The sequence below is a fragment of the Kogia breviceps genome, chromosome 16 (genome assembly GCF_026419965.1).
Source record: "Kogia breviceps isolate mKogBre1 chromosome 16, mKogBre1 haplotype 1, whole genome shotgun sequence".
Classification (NCBI taxonomy): domain Eukaryota; kingdom Metazoa; phylum Chordata; class Mammalia; order Artiodactyla; family Physeteridae; genus Kogia; species Kogia breviceps.
The window spans coordinates 65,307,774-65,328,678 of record NC_081325.1 but is presented as its reverse complement, the minus strand read 5'-3'; the positions used below and the strand labels follow the sequence as shown (position 1 = coordinate 65,328,678).

Sequence of the window (20,905 nt, the reverse complement as noted above, 5' to 3'; positions counted from 1 at the left end):
CCATTTTCCAGAAGTACTTTTACCATATGCAGCTTTGAGCCATTGTAAGCATGTTGTTTTATTTTAGAACTTTAAATACCATTTCTGTGGCATCGTCTTTACCTTGGATATTTTATGAATAAAATGTAGCCAGTTTAAATGTCAGTTAATTTATCGCACTATGAACAGAACAGATCGAGTCAATACTGAATTCATGTGTCTGTAGTTTTTTTCACTGTTTTTAAATGCCCAACCCGTATTCTTTTTTGTGTGTGTGGTTTTTTTTTTTTGCGGTACACGGGCCTCTCACTGTTGTGGCCTCTCCCGTTGCGGAGCACAGGCTCCGGACGCGCAGGCTCAGCAGCCACGGCTCACGGGCCCAGCCGCTCGGCGCGGCATGTGGGATCTTCCCGGACCGGGGCACGAACCCGTGTCCCCTGCATCGGCAGGCGGACTCTCAACCACTGCGCCACCAGGGAAGCCCGCAACCCGTATTCTAAAGTACCTCAAAACTAACTTAGTTTTATTCTTAACAGTGACGCTGTCAACTTTCAAAAGGTTCATACAAACTGTTTTCTGCATTTTTTTTATACTTTGTGTTACCATCTGCACGTTTCCAAAAAAAAAGTTACATTTTCACTAAATGGTTTTTTGGATTTTGGATCTTTCTTCATTTTGCCAACCTTTCAAGTAAAGCCCTCCATTACATCCATGTGACTGTGGCTGAGTTATTAGAGCTGATTTCTGAGTTAGGCTTATCTCGTTAGAGGATTTGAGCTTTTGCCTTGGTAGCTGTGCCATGTAAACACAGTGACCTAAAAGTTAAAACAATGTTTTTATCTGTTTCTGCCCCGCCCCCTAGTCCTTTTTACTTGTGGGCCACTCTCACCCTTTTAAAAACTTCCCACAAAGGCCAATTTTATGCAGATGTACTCACTTTATATATAAGTTTCTAAAAGCTCTAATAAATGCTGAATCAAATCTTCATTGTAGTAGGACAGAGATAAGCAACCTACAAAAAGCCTAAGAAGGAAGCCAGGCCCTTACATTCACTCGCTTATTCCACAGAGATCTGTTGAGCTCCTTGTTTGTTTGTGTTTAACATGCATTATTGGTTCATTTAATTAGAACAACTCTGAGACACAGTTATTATAATTTTCTTAAAGATGCGAGAAACAGTTATACAATAACTTGCCAAAGCCATACACTTGGAAAGTGACAAAGGTAGGCTTTAAACCGGGTCTCAAATCTAAGTCCTGGGTCTGCCAGGTCTTCATTCCTGAGCAGAAAGCGTTGGGCAAATATGATGAATGTCCGCTAAGGAAGCCCAACAGTTATGTTGAAAAGACCAATCCTTTATCTGTTTAGTCCTGTCATTTTAGATTGCACTAGAATTGGCGTGTTCGTTTTCCTTTGGGCTATCGCCTTATACTTCTCCTCACTGACACACAACTAATGTGTTTCTGGCTACTGACACGGTGTTTCTGTACTTTCACCCCTTCTCTCCGTAAATTCTTCAGAAGCTAGAACAGTTCAGTACAATCAAAATATTGTCTTCAACAGTACAGCTCTGAAATTTAAAAATTTGTTTTAAACACACACTCACAAAACCCGGCCCCACCACTGGCCTGTAGCACCTAACCTCCCTCCACGGCTTTCAGTTCATTTGTGTCCCTGGAAACGGTATTCAAGTATTATTATGGTCTGGAAAAAAAATCACATATATATATATATATATACACACACACACACACATATGTACATACATACATATATGTGTGTAATCAACTTGTTCTTTTTCTTTCATTGAGTACTTCCAAACAATGTGATTTTCCTTTTTTAAGTCTTTCACGCTTGAGGAAAATGAAAATGTTTTGGTCACCCATGCGGTGATCGGTATTGGAAAGGGTCTGACTCACAGATTTACAACAGACAGCCAATTCTTATCCAAAGCTTGAGACTGTATATTTCACCCTAGGCTGCCTCAGTTCAAAGTCTTGGTTTTGTCACTCGCCGCAGCAAGTCACTTCAACTCTGCTTTCATTTCATCCCCTGCCAGCTCAGGTTGCTACAGCACTTACCTCGGGGGGCAGTTGTGAGGATGCAGTGAGTGAGGGCCCACGCAGACTGAGATAACTATCTCGCCCTTACGGGCATGAGGTCAAAGGGCTGGCCCTAGAAATAAAACGGCGTCTCTGGTCAGAGATCACTGGAGCAGCTTAACACGTCTCGAAAAATGCTGTCTCTCCATTACCAGTTAGTTCCACGCACACGACCCGAGCCACACACTGGAACTTGGTCTGTTATTTGTGAGCGGGGCAGGTACAACGCGGCTCCAGGCCTTCCTCTGTTGGCCCCAAAGGCGGCCGTGACAGGCGTCTCCAGCTCGGCTCTTGCCGATGCCCCAGCCCCAGGATCTGCCCTCCGTACTGGAGAAGCCGGAGCAGTTATTTAAAGCGGACGTGTCAGGCAATGGGCAGTTGCACTTGGCCCTGTTAGCCCTTGCTGGAGCAGCCGTGGAGAAGTACGGTGGTGACAGACAGGGGTCAGATACCAGAACTCGGCTCTACGCAGCCAGCACATGTTCGGTCAACCCAAACATCTGAGGAAGAGTCTCAGATTGCCCCCATACCGTTTACAAGACACAACTCCTTATACACCTTCTGTTTAATATACGAAGAAAAAGAAACATAAAAAATGGGGACAAAGAATGCAAGGTCTGAAGGATTCAGGCTACAGTACGAATACTGGAATCTCTGGTGCTAAATACATATACATATTTTATGATGTATAAAATGTATACAAATCCTGTAAATAGCCTGTTTATTTTTTTTTTATAGAAAGCCACAACAGAAAATGATTAGTATGTAACTATGTGAGAACATTTACATCTGATAATCAACAAGTTCTTCAAATTTGTATTTTAAAAATAGTTTGAGTGTTAATTGTAGGAGGGCCTTGATGGCAGCATTTTGTGAACAGTTCACGTTTAAAACAAGCTCAAGACATGGCTTGCGGGCAGTGCTCTTTTTAGACGTAAGCGTTTTTATCAAACTGTTTTGAAGGGTTTGTGGTTTTAAAATCTTCTCCACCGTGATACTTTGTCCGAGAAGACATGATAGATGTGGCCCCGTTGTATGTGTATCCCATTCTGCAAGGCAAAACACAGTTTGATAGATTGTCTTTTACACGTAGGTCAAACAAAAATGGGAAGAAACCATTTTGCCCCTATTTCTGTCATAGCTAAGTTTGTCTTTCCCTGATTACTTTTAGCTTTCTTCCCTTCTCTCTCTCCCCCCAAGAGATATTTCAATGTCGTTTCTGAACAGCCAGTGTGACCAAGAGAATCTGCAGAAGAAACTCATGGCTTCCTAATTTGTTCAGTTACTCTCCTTCAAAACTTATTTAAGGGCTTCCCTGGTGGAGCTAGTGGTTAAGAATCCGCCTGCCAATGCAGGGGACACGGGTTCGAGCCCTGGTCCAGGAAGATCCCACATGCCGCAGAGCAACTAAGCCCGTGTGCCACAGCTACTGAGCCTGCGCTCTAGAGCCTGCGAGCCACAACTACTGAGCCCGCGTGCTACAACTACTGAAGCCCACGCACCTAGAGCCCATGCTCCATAACAAGAGAAGCCACCGCAATGAGAAGCCCGCGCACCGCAACGAAGAGTAGCCCCCGCTCGCCGCAACTAGAGAAAGCCCGCGCGCAGCAATGAAAACCCAACGCAGCCAAATAATAAATAAACTCATTAAAAAAGAAAAATACTTATTTAAAACTCATCTTCCTGGAACACAGGAGACTGTGGTGACCTTAATCAGCAATTTCTGCCTATGTAAAAATTCTGATGAGGCCAAAGTGGAGAATATACCCCCAGAGTTAGACCCAGATTTCTACTTACATCAATAGCTTTGGAATGTAAGAATGTCAAGCTCTGGGTTTTTTTAAATGAACTATAATTATATTTATTCTATTCAATGTAATATTTACTATATTAAATGTCATATTTACTATATATTCCTAACCTTTCCCAATCCTGGGTTTTTGAAGTTTCTAAGAATCATATGCACTATCTATAATTTGTCCCCCATGTAACAATTTAGAATCGTACTGTACTTTTTAACAGGTCATTTTTGTCTCTGTTTCATACCTGGGTGCTTTGCTGTTGTCAGATATTGAAAAGCAAAATATGACACCACCAATTATGCAGAGTGAGGCTCCTGCCCATCCAATAAACAGAGCAGCTCCTAATTCATACCTGTGAAGAAGTATCACACAAGTATAAAAGCTTACTTACTGGGGGAGTAAACAGCGTTTAACACTACCAGCCAACACTTATTAAATGTTCATAATACATTTTTGCTATTGGAGCTTGTACGGGAAGTAATAACATCTGTCTGTGTGGAATGCTTTAAACTTTTCTCAAAGCGTTTTTATAGCCATCACTTGACTATACCTTCCCAACATCACGAAAGGAAGATGAAAGCATCCCTGCGGGCAAAGCGGGAGCAGTCAACTCAAGCTGGGGCCTCCTGGCCTATCACAATGGGAGAGGCCACAACAGTGAGAGGCCCGCGTACCGCAAAAAAAAAAAAAAAAACCGAGGAGAGGGGCTGCCAAGGTGTAGGTGCCTGCCACTGGACCTCTTTAAACATCTGCATATTCCTACAGCAAGCTGGCACCAAGTCCGTCTGCTGTCATCCTTTTACTGCAGAGACAACTAAAGGATGAGCACAGTGAAAATTTCTACTTGGAGGACTTGAGCATAGGATTACAATTTAATGATACTTTCTATTTTTCTTTATTTTTCCCCCTAGAGCTTAGGCTGTTTTCTCTCCTGAAACTATGCATTAGTATTTAACTCTCAATATAAATACTCCTGGAAGAAACAGTCTGAGGTTTTTTCCAAAATGTCTAGCTTTCTAAAATAGGATGCCAGTGCCAGGCATCATGGTTAAAAGTAAGCCTCTAATTATTAATAATAGTCCATTACGGGTTAGGGTGGTAGAAATCAAACCACAGCTCGGCAACATCAATTCATTTAAAAAGAGCAGGGACTTCCTAGTGGTCCAGTGGTTGAGAATCCAGGCTCCCAATGCAGGGGGCCTGGGTTCGATCCCTGGTCAGGGAACTAGATCCCGCACGCCACAACGAAGATCCTGCACACGGCAACAAAGATCCAGCGTGCCGCAACTAAGACCCAGAGCAGCCAAATAAATAAATAAATATTTAAAAATAAAAATAAAATGAGCATACAAATGTGTAGAAATCAGAGGATAAATTACCCAAGCAGTTCAAATGTTGGAAACTATGTCTTTATATTCATTTAAGCATCTTGAAACTTTCTGAAGGGATTTAAGAATCGTGAGTTTGGCCTGCATCAAAAACTGAGTTCACTTATTCCTGTTTTTAAATATATTTTTAGATTTTCTTGAGGTCACTAAATATAGACTCTATTCCAAGGAGAATATCATTTCCTTTTGAACTTCTTGTGAATTCTGTCAGAGACAAACATCTAATAAACAGAACCATTTTAGAGCTGAAGTCCTCAAGAGATTCCATGTCTATACCAATAATTTTTAACAATTTGGATGTGAGGGCTTTTGTGACTCGGTTCTTTCTCTTACAGAGACTTTTTCTTCTTCATTCTGTTGAAAGACACGTATAGCAGACTCATTCAACAGTGACTTGAATTCACACCCAACAGTGTATGTGACCTGGCAAAAATGGCCTTGTATTATTGAAAGACAGGACTGAAGATGAGCCATGTAACATCCACTGGTTTGTTCTGGGCAACGCCTCCTTTAACATTTATCAGGAAACTCTGTCTCTGCCTGGAAATCTTTCTTCAGTTTTGGTAAGAGGAAGAAGCTGACTTCAACAGCTCAGATGATTAGCCAAATTTCAGATGATCTGTTGCAGGTCTGTCTTTTGTTAACAATATCCTCCTGGCCCTAGACCAGCTTTCCCACTAGGAGAGCGGCCTCTTTATTGAGCTGTTACAATCGCCAAAGTTTCTTCATTATTCTGAAAAGCTATCAATTTGCTTAGCACCAGACAGATCCAGGACCGTCAGGCTAGGGACATAACTTCGTTTTGCAGATCAGAACACTGCTTTTGGAATATCTCTCAGACATTCTGCTCGATGGATAGGACTCATCAAAGCTGCCTTATTACCTTAATTCACGTATATAATTGAATGTGAATCTAGTAAACAAGTAATAGGGAAAATTTTCTCTTCTATACAGAGAAAGTAAAACACAGATCGATCACTTATGGTTTACCCAAAAAAGAACCATAAAGATCTAAGGCATTAAAATGTACCCTGAATTACTAGATGAAGTTAATTCTTATTCACCTGGTTGTACCTGGGACTCCCAGCTACCGGTCACGTCTTCATTTCCTGTTGAGAGAGACTGAGCTAGAACCACACCTGGCCTAAATTCTGATGCATTTCATACTTCGCCTCCTATTTCAGCCCTGTAACCTGCACAGTAATCCTGAGGGCACGGACTGAGGGACACCTCTTATTTTCACCTACTCCGTCTGTCTTTCTTGCACCCAAACCCCTGTTGTGACTTGATCTGCTATCCATGGGGAGCTGGTGTAGCCTACCCGGGTCACCGGCACAGAAATGGCAGGCCAGGCATTGTGCGAACCATGTGTTTCAGGATGGATGAGAGAACACAGCTATGTTCTCAAGGATCTTACTGTCTAGTGGGGATGGTCAGACATTAAGCAAATAATTATAGTAAACTGTGATGAAACTTAACAAGAGAAGCAGAAGAGCATGTTTTTGTAAAGGAAACATGACCTGTTCTCCCAAATCTGTATAGATGTGATTCAAGTTAACAGTTAACCACAACAATAGCTACTATTACTGTCAGCTCACTGTACTAGGATTTTGTTTTGTGTGCTAAGTTGTTTTGGCAGGTATTATCATATTTGATCTTCATTACAATCCTGAGAGGTCGGTCTTCCTACAGTCATTCTACAAATGAAAAAACTGAAGCTGAGGGAGATTAAATTACTTTCCTCCCCTTACCTCAGCTAAGCAAATAGTAGAAGCAGGATTTAAAACCCATAACTATGATCCCAGTCCCTGAGCTCTTAACCATCACTCTTTCTCCCTTTTGTGTACACCTTAGCTAAGTAAAAGAGGGGATCAATGTGAAAAAACACAATCAGTACAATGTGTTTTCAGCTGTCATTTCAGAAAGATGTGTTTTCTCTCTCTCTGGCTCATTGCGTTCTCAGTGGCTCTAGGGTATGGAATTTTTTCAGAATTCCCTCAGGCTGTCTTTTCACCCAGCACAAAAAGAGGTGAGTGTAATAATTAAAATCAGGGCTTGTTGGACTTGAAAAAAGAAAATGCAGCCCCTCCAAACACAAAACAAAAACTGTTTAACAAATGAAAAAATCCTCATCCTTTTAACATCCCCAGAGAAAAGTGAGCTTGCTGAAGGTCACAGAGCTAGGAGCCAAGTCTTTTGACATCAAGGATAGTCTTTTTTCAAACACACCGTCCTACTCCTCATTTTAATCAAGGGTGGTAGCAGCCAAAACGTTCCAGTTACCGTAAAACAACTAAATATGTTTAAAAAAAGTTTAAAGTTTAGGAAGCACACCCATATATTATCAATGTTAACATTTTAAAACTGAATCCCACTGGTATACCAATCTTTTAAAGATTACCATCAAAAAGAAACTTTCCTCAACTCATAGGCTTATATAATCCAAGGTCTATATAACTGCATGAATGGATTTTATGTAAACAAGCATTCTACAGACATTATCTACAAACATCCATTTCCCCCCAATACTCCACACATTCTTTTGGGGTCCCAGGCACCAGAAGCAGGCTGTTTAGTGCCCACCGACCCGTGTATCTCCCGAGGCTGCTGCAGTCTCTCCTCTCCTTATGCAATTCACATCAGTTAGCAGTTCGCTCAACGGTCTGGAAGATGCCACAAGATTCCCTACGCAAAGCTTCCTACAGGACTACAAAAGAGCGGCAGGTGCCTCGCAAATGGTGGCTAGAGTAGAATGGGATCATTTAAATAATAAGCACCTACTTGCATATGGAACCTTCACAGAGAATTCTCAAATTTAGGAAACGCAAAATAAAGACTGATTTGTGTGTGTGTGTGTGTGTCAATTCTAAATGGCTTTTCAATGTTCGTTAACAGGCGTGCATTCTTTTCTCTGGTTCATAGTTTATAACAGACATGCGTGCATTACCTTTCCGTGTGTTATGAGTTATCATTAGGGTAGTTCAGAATCCTATAGACTGTATGTTAAGAACAGGTGATCACCTACCATGTGCCACGGTCGGGGGTGCTGTCTCTACGTTACTTTCTTTAATCCCCCTAACATTCAGAAGCAGGAGGTGCTATCCCCGTTACCAGAGGAAGCAACTGCATCTTCCCTAAGATCACAGAGGAGCCAGGGCCAGGGCCAGGAGCTGAGCAGAGAGTGAGCTCGGAAACCCGCCTCTGAACTTCTCTGCCTCCTTCCCTCTCTAACCGCGTGTAAAGTGCACAGTGAGTGTCTTTACGGGAGTTCTGATTCTTGCCGATTACTCATGGAAATTTTATAAACCATCCACAGTATAACTTAATATAATATTAGTCAAAGTAAATTATAATTTAAAAGGACCACCTCCTGTCCCCAAAATTACACAGTTCAATTCAAAAACAAATCTGTTACTGAGCAACGTCCATGCCATTGATCTCCATTCGTGTGGATAACTGGGGGTTTACTGGGCCTTGATTTTAAGTGGGAAACGATGAGCTGAGTCACAACACTTAAAGTCGGCACAGTAACATGTTCTCATGCAAACTTTGAAGTCTGAATAAACTGACACTGTATGGGGGGCTGTGCTCCAAGATGGGAGATTCCTAAAACAACCAGGGCTGTCCTGTGACACCTGGGGCCACGGCCAGCAAGAGTCTGTGGGTGTGAAGGTGGGTTTGCACGTCTGTTTGTGTTGAAGGAAGAAAATACAGATGGATCTGCAGCAAAAAAGCGTGGGTCCATTACAAGCATACCCTACAGGATCTTCCAAATCCTCAGCAGGCTGCCTGAAAACAGTTTAGAATCGAACCTGAAGTTGGGAAGATGAAAATAGGATGAGTTCTCATGAGAAGGGTCTCAGGAGTATCTACCCATGTGACAGTTTCAAAATGCTGCGTATCTCTAGCTCAAAACTGTGATGGAGATGATCAGAAATAAAGAGAAGGAATTACACAAGCCTTGTTTCTTTTAAACGGGTTCAAGCTAGGTGCCTTACCTGCCTTCCACTTGAGAGTCAAGTGTCTTACAACAATTATCCTTTCCCCTAGGCCTCCAACATTTCAACATACATTTCTCTGTGGCCACCCTTAATACAGCATATAAGATAATGACCTGCTACATTAACATCCTCTGCTTAAGGGTCAGTACCATTAAAATTAATTTACTAGCATCTACTGAGTGCTTACTATATGCTAGGTGCATTCTAAATAGCTGGAATGTACTATCTCATTTCATCCTCACAATAACCTCATAGCTCTCTCATTCTTCCCGTTTTACAGATGAGGAACACAGAAAGGAATTTCTTCAAGGTTACACTACTAACCAATGGGAGAGCTGGGGTTCCCTCCCAGGCAGTCCTGACCCAGGGCCCTCATTTTTAACCAGGGTGTAGGCTGCCTTCCTTCCCCATTCCTTTAACCAAGCCTCCCCACGCATACTCGGTCTTTCCACTCTAGGAGAGACGCAGACAGACAGACGGTTGTACACCACTGCTGACTGACCGTCCTTGCTGGAAATGTCATGGAGTAGGGACTAGCTACAAGAGGTGCCCACATCAGCAAGACGTGGTCTTCGCTTCCAGATGCTCCTGATGTGTTTTGGAAGATGGACCGATAAGCAAGTGTCACTGCCCAGTAGGATTACAACCGGAGCGCAAAGGGAGCACCGAGATGGGCACAGGATGCAGAAGGCAAGTCCTGCGGGATACGCAGGGGTTAGCGGGGAGGTGAAAAAAGGGAGGGAATGGGGTGGTGGTGCTAAAAGCTGAGTCACCAGAAAGCCTGGCAAACTGGAAGGAGTCGTGACTTCATACACTGGTCAGTGAAAACAAAACACAGTTGCCAAACCCTTGATTTCCAAGTACATTTTTAAGTCCTGCCAGCGTTAACAAAAGCATCAGAGCAATTCTGATGATCTGAAGTGGCCAGGGCTACCAGAGAACAAAGTGAAATCACAGAATAACAGCTTCTTAATATTTAACAGTCAAATTCTGTTTTGTTCTTAACACTTGGCACTTCTATGGAATCCCTTATCTGAGAATCTGTGAGCCTTTAACCAACATTAATTCATTCTCCAAATAACCTCATGATTGCAATAAGCTTAAGTACACAAACATCTATAATTCATTAAATTATAATAAGGACAGAAGAGAGAAGTTAAATATCTAGGCAAGGTCACCTAGTGAGATCGATATTCCTTTCAACTTCACCCAGGAAAATGTGTGTAACCTAGAAATGTCCTTCTTGAATTGTCTATTGTGCATTGAACTTGACAGATAACAAGAATGAGGGAATCTATAGGGAAGTGGACAGCTGTTTACTTCTCTAAATACTAAATAACCACAATGATGAAAAGATTTTACCAGAGTAAAACTTAGATTCTAAAGTAGAAACTAACTGAATGAAGAGTGCTAGAGATAAATAACTCCATGGTTTTAAAAGCTCTCAAAATACAAAGGCTGGAGTATGATAAGACCCAAATATGAATATCTGAGCCAAAACGTTCATGATAAATCTCATTGACTAAAAGAGAATAAATCTAAGATTACGATGTCCTGTTTCCTCAATTAAGGAAATTGGTTCAGTGCCCCAACTTTGCATGATTTGAAAAGAAGTTTCTTTATGCAGAACAACTCTTTAAGCCAATCAACTCTTCGGAACAGTTTATTTAAGAAAAAACAAAGCAAGACACTCAGAAGTTAGTGGTTTGGACAACAAAGCCATGGTGGGGATATGTAATTATATTTCAACACAATGATACGGTGAGTCACCGTAAGGAGTGCTTGTGACCATAATCTTCCAAGAGGATAGATTTTTTAATGTGGTAGGTTTTGCTTTAATTAAAAGGAGGAAGTTGGTTTGAAACAGCCCAAAGGGAAGAGTTGAGAAATAGTTTTAAAGGCTTTGCAGGAGCCCATCCTGGAGCCATAAAACATAATCACAACTTGAATGAACTGCAAGGAAGTAAAACAAAAGGAAAAAATGGAGAAATGGCAGAAACAACCACAGTCAGGTGAAGCTCTTTAAAGACTGCAATTCTGTCAAATGATTGTAGGCAGGAAGAAAAATCTTCCCATATGAGTTGTGGGAAAGGAAGGGTTTCAGAAATAATTAGCCACTGAACACAAAGCCTACTACTGTTTGCAGCGCCACTGCCACAAGCGTTATGCCAACGATACAGCAGAAGCCACTCATCCTGTTCCCTCATCAATAAAGCACCTACAGAGTTCCCTGCACATAGTAGGAATGTGGTGGGAACTCTGTGGATGAGCTTGGTTGTGTGTTTCTAACTTAGGCAGCCAAGGTGAGCCTCATACAGGGATGTCCTCGAAATCCACAAAGGAGATTCAATTCACATGTTAGAGAATCCTTAAGAAAAACAGCAACGAAACGAGGTCCTGAGGCCTGAACTGTTTTCCAGTGCATTTTGGGACAAGTATCTGCTCCCCAGAAATGTGACCTAGAGCCTGTGGCAAGCAGGTGTTCCTCACTGCCCTTCCTAAGGGCCAAACACACGCACGCGTATGCCACAGCCAGGCCATCCAGGACCAGAGGGAGCCATGCTGCTGGAGAAAGATGAATGCATGATAAAGGTGCGAAGAGGGGGGTGAGCCTGCCTTCTAGCTCCAGCCTCTCAGAGGCTTCCTCAGTCTGCTGAGATAACAGAAGGCTTTTCTGCTAATCCTGACAGGACTAGTTCTACGATCAAGATTTCACATACCAGGCACCGTGCTAGGCAAGTAAGAGATGAAATGGATGTTTTCTGACCTCAAGGAACTTGAGAACTCATGCAGATCCATGAAGACACCAAAGAAATAGTCAGAACCGCCCTAGAGTGGTGCCCTTATCCCACCTCTTCCAGGGCTTGGCCCTGCCTTTGGCAGTGATTCTCCAACATATTCCTCTGTGTGTTCACGCACAAACTACATCAGAGGCACTGCTTACTAAGTTCTAGCAAATGGCAGCTAGGAAGCCCTATCCCCTAGAATATGCCAAAATCAAAGTCTCACTTTAAAAATTATGATATTTTTTAAGATCTATGGAGGGACTTCCCTGGTGGTGCAGTGGGTAAGACTCCGTGCTGCCAATGCAGGGAACACGGGTTCAATCCCTGGTCGGGGAACTAGATCCCACGTGCTGCAACTAAGAGTTCACATGCCACAACTAAGGAGCCCTGGAGCCACAACTAAGGAGCCTGCCTGCCACAACTAAGACCCGGTGCAACCAAATAAATAAATATTAACAGAAAACAACTATGGAATCAGTCTACTTTGTGTTGATACCCAATTTGCAGCTTATTAATCTTCCTAATTTCCATCTCCTTCTCCTCCACTAGAGGCGTTGATAAAAGGAAAACAGATGACAGCAAGTTAGTCAACTGGTTGGTTTTTATAGAAGTTTTATTTAAATAAAGTTTGTTAATTCCTGTAGGTGTCACATGGCATCTTCATGCCTCTTTTCTACCATTGTGGGTATTTAGCATCATATTTAACAATTCTCAACAGGCGTTGATAATTCCTTGTACATAAGTCATGGAGGGCCTTTCTTTGTGCCAGGCACTGCTGGGATAGAAATGTGAGTGAGCTCTGATCTCAAGGAGCTAAACATGTCCTCAATATGCAGGTTTCCTTTCTTTCTTTTTCTTTTTTCTTTTTTTTTTAAATAAAGTCTGTATTTTTTGGTGTGAAGGACCTGTTATTTGCAAATATTACCAATTTGTAAGTCACAGTGTTTTTCATAATCCCTCACTCTTGTGTTTTTAATGACCTAAGGTAAATTGGCAAATTGTAGGTGTTACATTTTTAAGTCATTGCAGAAAAGAGCTAATAAAGACATCCATAAAGATAAGGTACATCTTAACTACTACACACAATTAAAAAGCAACCTTAATAATAGCTAACACAATAGTTATTAATACAAGGGTTTTGCTCTTTTCTAATCAGTTCTAAGGGTACATATACACACTCTCTTAACTCTCACAGCAACTGTATGATTATCCTGATTTTTCAGAAGAGAAAACAGACAGAGAGAGTAGGCATAGACAGAAAGAGGACGCTGGGAAGCTCACAGTGGGAATGGAATAGTTCAAAGTAGCACCAAGAATGTAGAAAAGAGGAAAACCTCTCACAGTCCTTAATTATTGAACTGAATTTAATGAAAAACTGAAAGAATAAGAAATTCCAGTGGTACTAAACTGAGTTAGGTGACTGAGCATATAGCAAGCACAGAACACAAAGGAAAGGTTTAAGTTACTGTGCATACAGATACAGGTATTAGCCTCGGCCTTGTGAGAAAAGATGAAAATGATTTTTTAAGAGTCTGACAAAGACATCATTAATGATTGTCAGGAAGACAGAACAGTGATGTACGAAAGATAATCCAGAAAAGTCGGCAGTGTCTTTAATAAAATAAACTGTGAGAAATATGATTTTGTGGTATATTCATGATATCAAACCCTGAAATAAAAATATCATGTAAGTATAATATTTAAATGAAAACTGATATTTCATTTAAATATCATTAAAATGGTTCTAATCTTCAGGAGAACAGTCTTAGTTTTCATCTCAATGTTTGGTGCCATGCACATCAGTGCAAATCTCATTAGCAAAAATCAGGAGAAAGTTTACAAATCAGAACACATTTTCTAACATAGGTAGGGGAGTGAACATTATACTGGGGTCTGAAGCAGTCCTTTTTGTTTTCCATTGAATAAAATTTCACAACAAACACTTCTGCACAAAAGAAACTTCTTTGATGAAAAATATATGTGGCATACTGTCACAAAAATTTCAAAATAGAATATTATATATCATGCATTTTAGAGTAAGTGTTCTAGAGTTTGGTTGCCTGGTTTGAATCATAGTTCAATCAGCCTATTAGCTTAATCCAAGTTCCCTTGCACATACTCCTTGAATTCTTTCCCCAATTTTAAAAAAAGGTGTACAGAGAGAACCTACTTCATAAGGATGTTGTAAGACTAAAATAATAAAATAACATTTGCAATGCTCTGCTTGGTACATGGTAGGGGCTCAACATGTGTTAGCTATTATTTTCATTGTATTTCATTTATATTTACATTTACTATTTATGCATAAACTAAAGACAGTACTAGAAAAATCGTTTCCTAAAGATTCCTAAATCCACCAGAAAAAAGTAATGGACCCTGATCAGCCATTTTAGTAATTACTCTTTTAAAATTCCATAACATTTGATCTGAAGACTGAAAGAGAATGCCCAACCTGGGTGACAGCTGTATACACGCGGCTTTCTACAGAAGTTCTGTGGGAATATTCTCACAGAAGACAAAATATTTGATCTATTATTATGTCTAATTTGGTATTCCTCGGGTTTTCCCAATGCAAAGATATAAGCCTAGAGAAACTATAAAAAGCAACAGCCCATAGTTAAAAACCAACAACAACAAACAAACTGGTCTGTAAGTGCCAAACCATTCACCCGCAGCTGAGACCGGTCACATCTGGGTGTCTGGGCCACTCTTACACCATTTTTTAAAGACCCTGCATCATGTACAATTTCTTTACAGAGGTTTACTAGGTGGAACGAGTTAAGGCCGTGGTCAACAGAACAAATGTAAAAGGCTAACTAAAAATGAAAAATAGTATTTCATTCAATATCACTTAAACGTTTCTAATCTTCCGGATCACAGTCTCAGTTTTTATCTGAATGCCTGAGATGGAGGCTGGCCCAGAACATCTGGCAAATATTCTGGATGGACAACAGTCGAGGCAAGCTCTTAATTTTCTGCTGTCATACTTCACACTTCTTTCCTCCCCACCTTACACCTCTCTTGCACTTTTCCTCTACGTGACTTCAATTTTATGATGTACAGTAGATGACCTTTAGCATTCTAAATCCTATGCCTTGAGCTATTTAGAGACAAGACACTATGTAACACTAATGCAGTGATTCAATGCACCTTTTGCCAGTGTAACATATAAAATGTTTGCTTTTGAATGACGTCATCAAACATCATTTGTTAGTATGTCTCACTTTCATAAGCCACGGAGGAAATTTATGTACCTTAATTTAGAAGATGATTTTATATCCATTTCCTGTGAGCCACAAGCATACAGACTTAAGAAGAGTACTTACTTTTGCTCCATGAAGAGGGGATCAAAGAACTCCGTTGTGATTTTGTTTGCATACAGGGAACAGCCGGTCATTGAGCATAGCCCTGAAGAACATCGAAAGGAAAGTGCTATGATTACCGGTGTTTCATTCACATCCTGAAGCACTTTGTTCGGAAGAGAGTTACTATTTACCTGACAGTATGAATACAATCCCAGCCAAACAGGCAATTTTAGCTTTGGCTTTATCTGAGCCTCCGACTTTGGTACATTTCATTCCAAACAGGGCAAATATGGAACCAAAAAAGCCCAGGCTGACGGCAGCAATCATAAGTCCTCTACATGCCTGGATATAACCTGCAATTAGAGTAGGTCATTTACATTAACATAAAACACGTGGTCGTCCAGGAAGAAGCTCTCATTTTACATTGTCCGCATGAACGAGTGTTCTGCTTTCCGAAAAAATAAGCATAATGGTTAAAACATATGTTAAGAAAGAAAAGTTAATCTGTATGGAGTGCCTATTTTATGTCACACACTTTTCAGTTTGGCATGTGCAGGATCCTCAGGATATATCTCTGAGTGTTACTATTCCCATATTCACAGATGAAGAAACTGAGGCACACAGAAGTTACATAATGTGCCAGAGACGAGTTAGTAATGGATTCCATCCAGCTCTGACTACAAAACCCGTGCGATACTGCCTTTCACCCTGGGAAACCTCATCTGCCACTATCGCAACCCTGTTACTCCTTTGCATATCAGACCTTTACAATAGATGTTTTCATGGTTTTGACGTTGTAATCTTTATAACCGAGCAGAGCTCCCACAGAGTCACATCTTCTAATATTAGTGAAAGATTATAAATGAGACTGACTGGAATGTCATCATGAACCATGAGAAGTCTAAATCAAGATGTATTTTCATGACCTTTTAAAAATCTTCAGGGCACACATAATAACATTGGGTTTAAATAAGCACTGGTTGGTTCCTAGAAGAATATTTTATAATTGTGAAATTAACTGCATATAAATGGATGCTTTCAAAGTATCCTGAAAGCTCGTTCTGTTGGTTTGTTTGATCATTCCTCCTACACCATTCATTTTCTTAGTCACGTATTTTTATTTGCACAGCCAGGGTGATGGTAAACTTCAGCCTGGCTTTTGTCCAGACACTAACAAATTTTAAGTTAACAGGAATTTAAACTGATACATTTTTACCACATGCCGTCATTTTCATTTCAGGCTGAAACAGTGCCATATTTCAATCTGAAATAATGATGGCACATACTGGTGTGTTCATTTGTTAAGCAAATGAACGTACATATCTCTCAGGTTTACAGCTGGCATTAAACTTTTTAATATGAAAAAACTCATAAGTGCCAAGATACACCAAGTCATTTATTATTGTGTTCAGGCAAAGTCAATGGTATATAATAATTCTAAGGCTACGATAATCATATATGCAGGGAATAATGGGGGAAGGTGGCCTCCAGGCTATGTTTCTCAGGGAAAGCATAAAATTTTAAGTTTTAGTCCTACCCCTAGGATCCATTTTGAAGAGTACCCAGGAGATGCTGTAATTAACTGAACAGATTTAGGCCCCTACAAATGCAGAATGCAATGACAATGATCTTCTATTTAACGGGGCGAACCACTTCCAGACAGAAAATAATTTCACTGATGGTAAGGCTGTCAAAAACAGCAAAAGAAACTTATTTTTAGCAAAACAGGACAATGGAGCTTATTTGGGTAGCTAAAGCAGTGCTGCAGGGCTGTGTGAGTCTCTGCGGCTGAACAGTGACCCAGCTCTATTTTACATTTCAACCCTCAAGTCCCCCAGCCAGAACCCAGGAAGCAACAGAAGCATAGGGGGAGGAAGCCTGTTAGTTCCTTGCAAGATTAAAGACAGTCCTCCAGGGTAACCACAACTGACCCATCATTTACCACCAGAGCTACTGGGACAGTGTGGCTTCATTATTTTTGGAGATTTGTTTTAACCTGTGGTTTGAGGTGTTTTAGCTGACTCTTACTGCAAACCTAAACAGACAACAAAGTGTATGTGTGATATAACCTCTATCCTATATTTAAAAAACTATTCTAGAAAACCTTATCTTGCATCTATTTTAGGAAACTTACAGGTCTTATGTCCAGAAAACACACGAGCCTTGCAAAAGGTTAAATCTATGGTCTGCTCACTAAGAACATAAAACACATTTTCCCAAATGGTACACAGTGGTCAGAATCCCAGGCTGATGAATTCAACCCTTAACGTGACGGGAAAAATAACAGTAGGCTTTAAACTTTAACCACTACTCATACCATTTTTTCCCCGAGTGTCTCACTCAGTTCTCCGGTCTCAGCCCTACAGCAGGATCAGCTCTGCCCTCTCAGCACAAGAGGAGAGATAGAGAGCAGGTTCTGATGAGGTCAGGTCCTTCCTCAGAACCAACCAGAACCCTGATTTGGTGGGGAAGGTAACTCTCTCTGGTGTGGGAACAGTAGCAACAAATTGCTAACTCATCGCATGCACAGAAGAAGGGTTTGGAGTTCCTGGGGATAAACTCCACTGTCAGCCATAGATGGAATCGAGTTGTTGGTAAGCCTGAGGTGTGTAAATTAGGGGCTACCCACAGACTCAAGCCTTGGGTGACTTCCCACAAGCTCTCTCAGAGTTTATCTTTTGCAAGGCAGACCTCTACAACCTTGCTTTTTTAACAGTTCCGGAGGTCAAAACTTATAAGTAACACCCTCAAGTGAAGTGGTGGTAAAAACCTAGTCAAGGAGGCCATTAGTTTTGACAGGTCTAATTTACTGACACCGTTAATAGCTAATTAACACATTAAAGTGCTGAGGCATGAACATATTTGCTCAGAAGTTCTCTGAAGTATAATTTATAGTTAACTCCTTTGGAAGAAATGGCAAGCATTCCCACTAACAAAAATAGATGGCATATACTAAAAAAAAAAACCTGGCTCGAAATGCTCAGCTGCAGTTCAAGGGGTGCTTTGAAAGGAATATGGGTTAGCAATAAACAAATCACCAGCTCATTCCACGGTGAGTTTTTCAATTAGTAAAATACTGTGACTTTAAATTAATGAATTCTGTTGGAGGAAAACTTCAAGGTTTCCCTTAAAAGTTAAATGTTTTCCAAATGTACCTGATTTTCCATTTCCAACTAGCAAAAATGAAAATATCCACTTGGTGGAGACAATTCCCTAGCAGTACACTTGGTCGCTGCTGACTGAAGGAAGAAAAAAAGGATGTGCTTTCTTATGCTAGTAGCTTTGCATACGTTTTGCAAATCCTTTGAGAAGGGTGGTATGAGGGGCAGACATGAACTCTGAATTTCACCTCTGGTTCTTCTATTTACCTGCTGTGTATCCTCGATTATATTACCTAATCTCTCCAAACCTGTTTTCTCGTCTGTAAAACCCAAGGGTAACAGCACTTCCTTCACAGGAGGAATATGAACCAAGCGTCTGGTGAGTGGTAAGAAACACATCAAAGCTTCCCTTCCATAACACTAAGATTGATTCTAAGCAGGAATTAGAGTTGGAATCTTAACATGGCATAACATTAAACCTGCACATTTCGCTTTTTCCTTGTAGGGAGAACTGGGGTAACAATGATACCCTCTGATGATGAGGAATCAGAGCTTTGACCTCACACAGGAGATTCAGAATAATGAAGACTCCATCATCTGTGTCTAGGAGGCATGTTCTTCCACCTAAGACCAGACGGGGAGACCTGTGAGCCTTCTCTCTCCCTTCTTGGATTTTTCTGCTTGGTTTAAGGAGAGGACTGGCCTACTCAGGCCAGTGGTCACCACAGCCCCTGGCAACGTAGCTTTCTCCCTCCACCTCAAGAGCAATAACCTGGAAATCCACCTGCAGCATGCTGTAGGCAGGGCCTGCCTTAGGCCCAGCAACCAGCAGATGTAGCTGCCCAGAAAATACATGGCAGAGGGCGAACAAGCAGAGGGGTCTCCTCTTTGGGGGAACTGACTTCCCTCCACATGAAAATGCAGCTGTGTGGTTGAAGCCCCCAAACTATTATTCTGAGAGATGATGAAAAGTAAGTTTATAACTTTGTGCTAGCCAATGCTTTCTTAAGCCACAAAAGGCCAAGCCAGCAGGAAGAGACTGATAAATGTGATTATAGTACACATTTCAATGTTTTGTAGGAGAAAAGACATCGCATATTTAAAAGACAAGCAATGGGCCGAGACTGCAACATATATAACAAATCAAGGACTGATATCCAGAATTTAAAAAAACAAATCATTTAAACCAAGAGGAAACAAAAGAACCATGGGCATAAGGTATGGACAGGCAAGTCACAAACAAAAAAAAAGGGTCAATAAATACATGCTGAGCTTCCCTGGTGGCACAGTGGTTGAGAGTCCGCCTGCCGATGCAGGGGACACGGGGTCGTGCCCCGGTCCGGGAGGATCCCACAGGCTGCGGAGTGGCTGGTCCCGTGAGCCGTGGCCGCTGAGCCTGTGCGTCCGGAGCCTGTGCTCCGCAACGGGAGAGGCCACAACAGTGAGAGGCCCGCATACCGAAAAAAAAATAATAATAAATAAATAAATACATGCTAAGGTGGTCAAAATCACAGTGATCAGGGAATAAAATAATAACATGATAGGATGTCACCCATTAAACTCGATGAAAAACTTCGTGGTGAGAATGTGGAGAAACAGGTATTCTCATACACTGTTGGTGGAACGTCATAGGACAATTTAAACTGAATAATAAAATGAATATTCTACTGCTCTGACAGTACTATTCCTCAGTATCTACACTACGGATACACACATACGCACAAAGAGGCAAATAGAAAGGTTTTCAGTAAAGTGCTGAGAACGGTGAAAAGCTAGGAAGGGTCCAATATCCAACAAAGGGTAAGTCGTTAAATAAACCAGTTTGCCCAGAGTAATGAATACCATGCAGTTGTTAAAAAAAAACAGTTACTTCTATATGTACTGACTCGTAAAGCTATGTTATTAATTTTAAAACAATGCAGAACAAGAGGTGAAGTCATTTACGTCTCTTAAAGTCATTTTCTAGACACACGAGCACACGTGGAAGGCCATTTTGCGAGCTGGGTTGTATACAAATGTCACGCCTCCTCTCTAGGGCTGGATGGTTGAAGGCTACGCTCTGCTTCCACCTCATTACCCCACCTGTCCCCAAATCTTGAGAACGTGACGTCCATTCTCAGCTCAGACACACGAGGTGCACACTATTCTGCACCCGGTAACCTTCATGGAGTATTCATCTCTCCATCCTCTCCCTTGTCCCCCAGCTGTTCTGTAGAAGGAAGCGTACCTAACTGGCAGGCTATCTCGGTGACAGTACAGTTACAACCAAAGAATGTGTTTAGGACAGTAATTGTCAATCCCATATTCCTGAATGTAAATCACAGAAACAAGAGCCTGCCTGTTCAAACATCTACCTGGATGTGTGCTCTGCAGCGCACAGGAAATTCAACCGTAATTCTAGGGCATCAAGAGTGTACCAGCTACTTACTGTACACACACCA

General features: G+C 41.3%; 1 protein-coding gene across 3 annotated transcripts in view; it reads right to left on the bottom strand.

Moving 5' to 3' along the window:
- Positions 1 to 2,837: 2,837 nt before the first annotated feature.
- Positions 2,838 to 20,905, bottom strand: part of CLDN10 (claudin 10) — a 93,121-nt gene continuing 75,053 nt past the window's right edge. For 2 of the 3 annotated variants that reach the window (XM_059042327.2, XM_059042326.2), the window contains exons 2-5: positions 15,555 to 15,716; positions 15,385 to 15,466; positions 4,128 to 4,235; positions 2,838 to 3,130 (exon numbers count right to left, since the gene is read on the bottom strand). In XM_059042327.2, coding sequence (XP_058898310.1) covers positions 3,010 to 3,130; positions 4,128 to 4,235; positions 15,385 to 15,466; positions 15,555 to 15,716 — 473 coding nt within the window. In that variant the 3' untranslated portion in view covers positions 2,838 to 3,009. The remainder of the gene's footprint in view (positions 3,131 to 4,127; positions 4,236 to 15,384; positions 15,467 to 15,554; positions 15,717 to 20,905) is intronic. The other variant, XM_067016884.1, reaches the window with a different exon arrangement.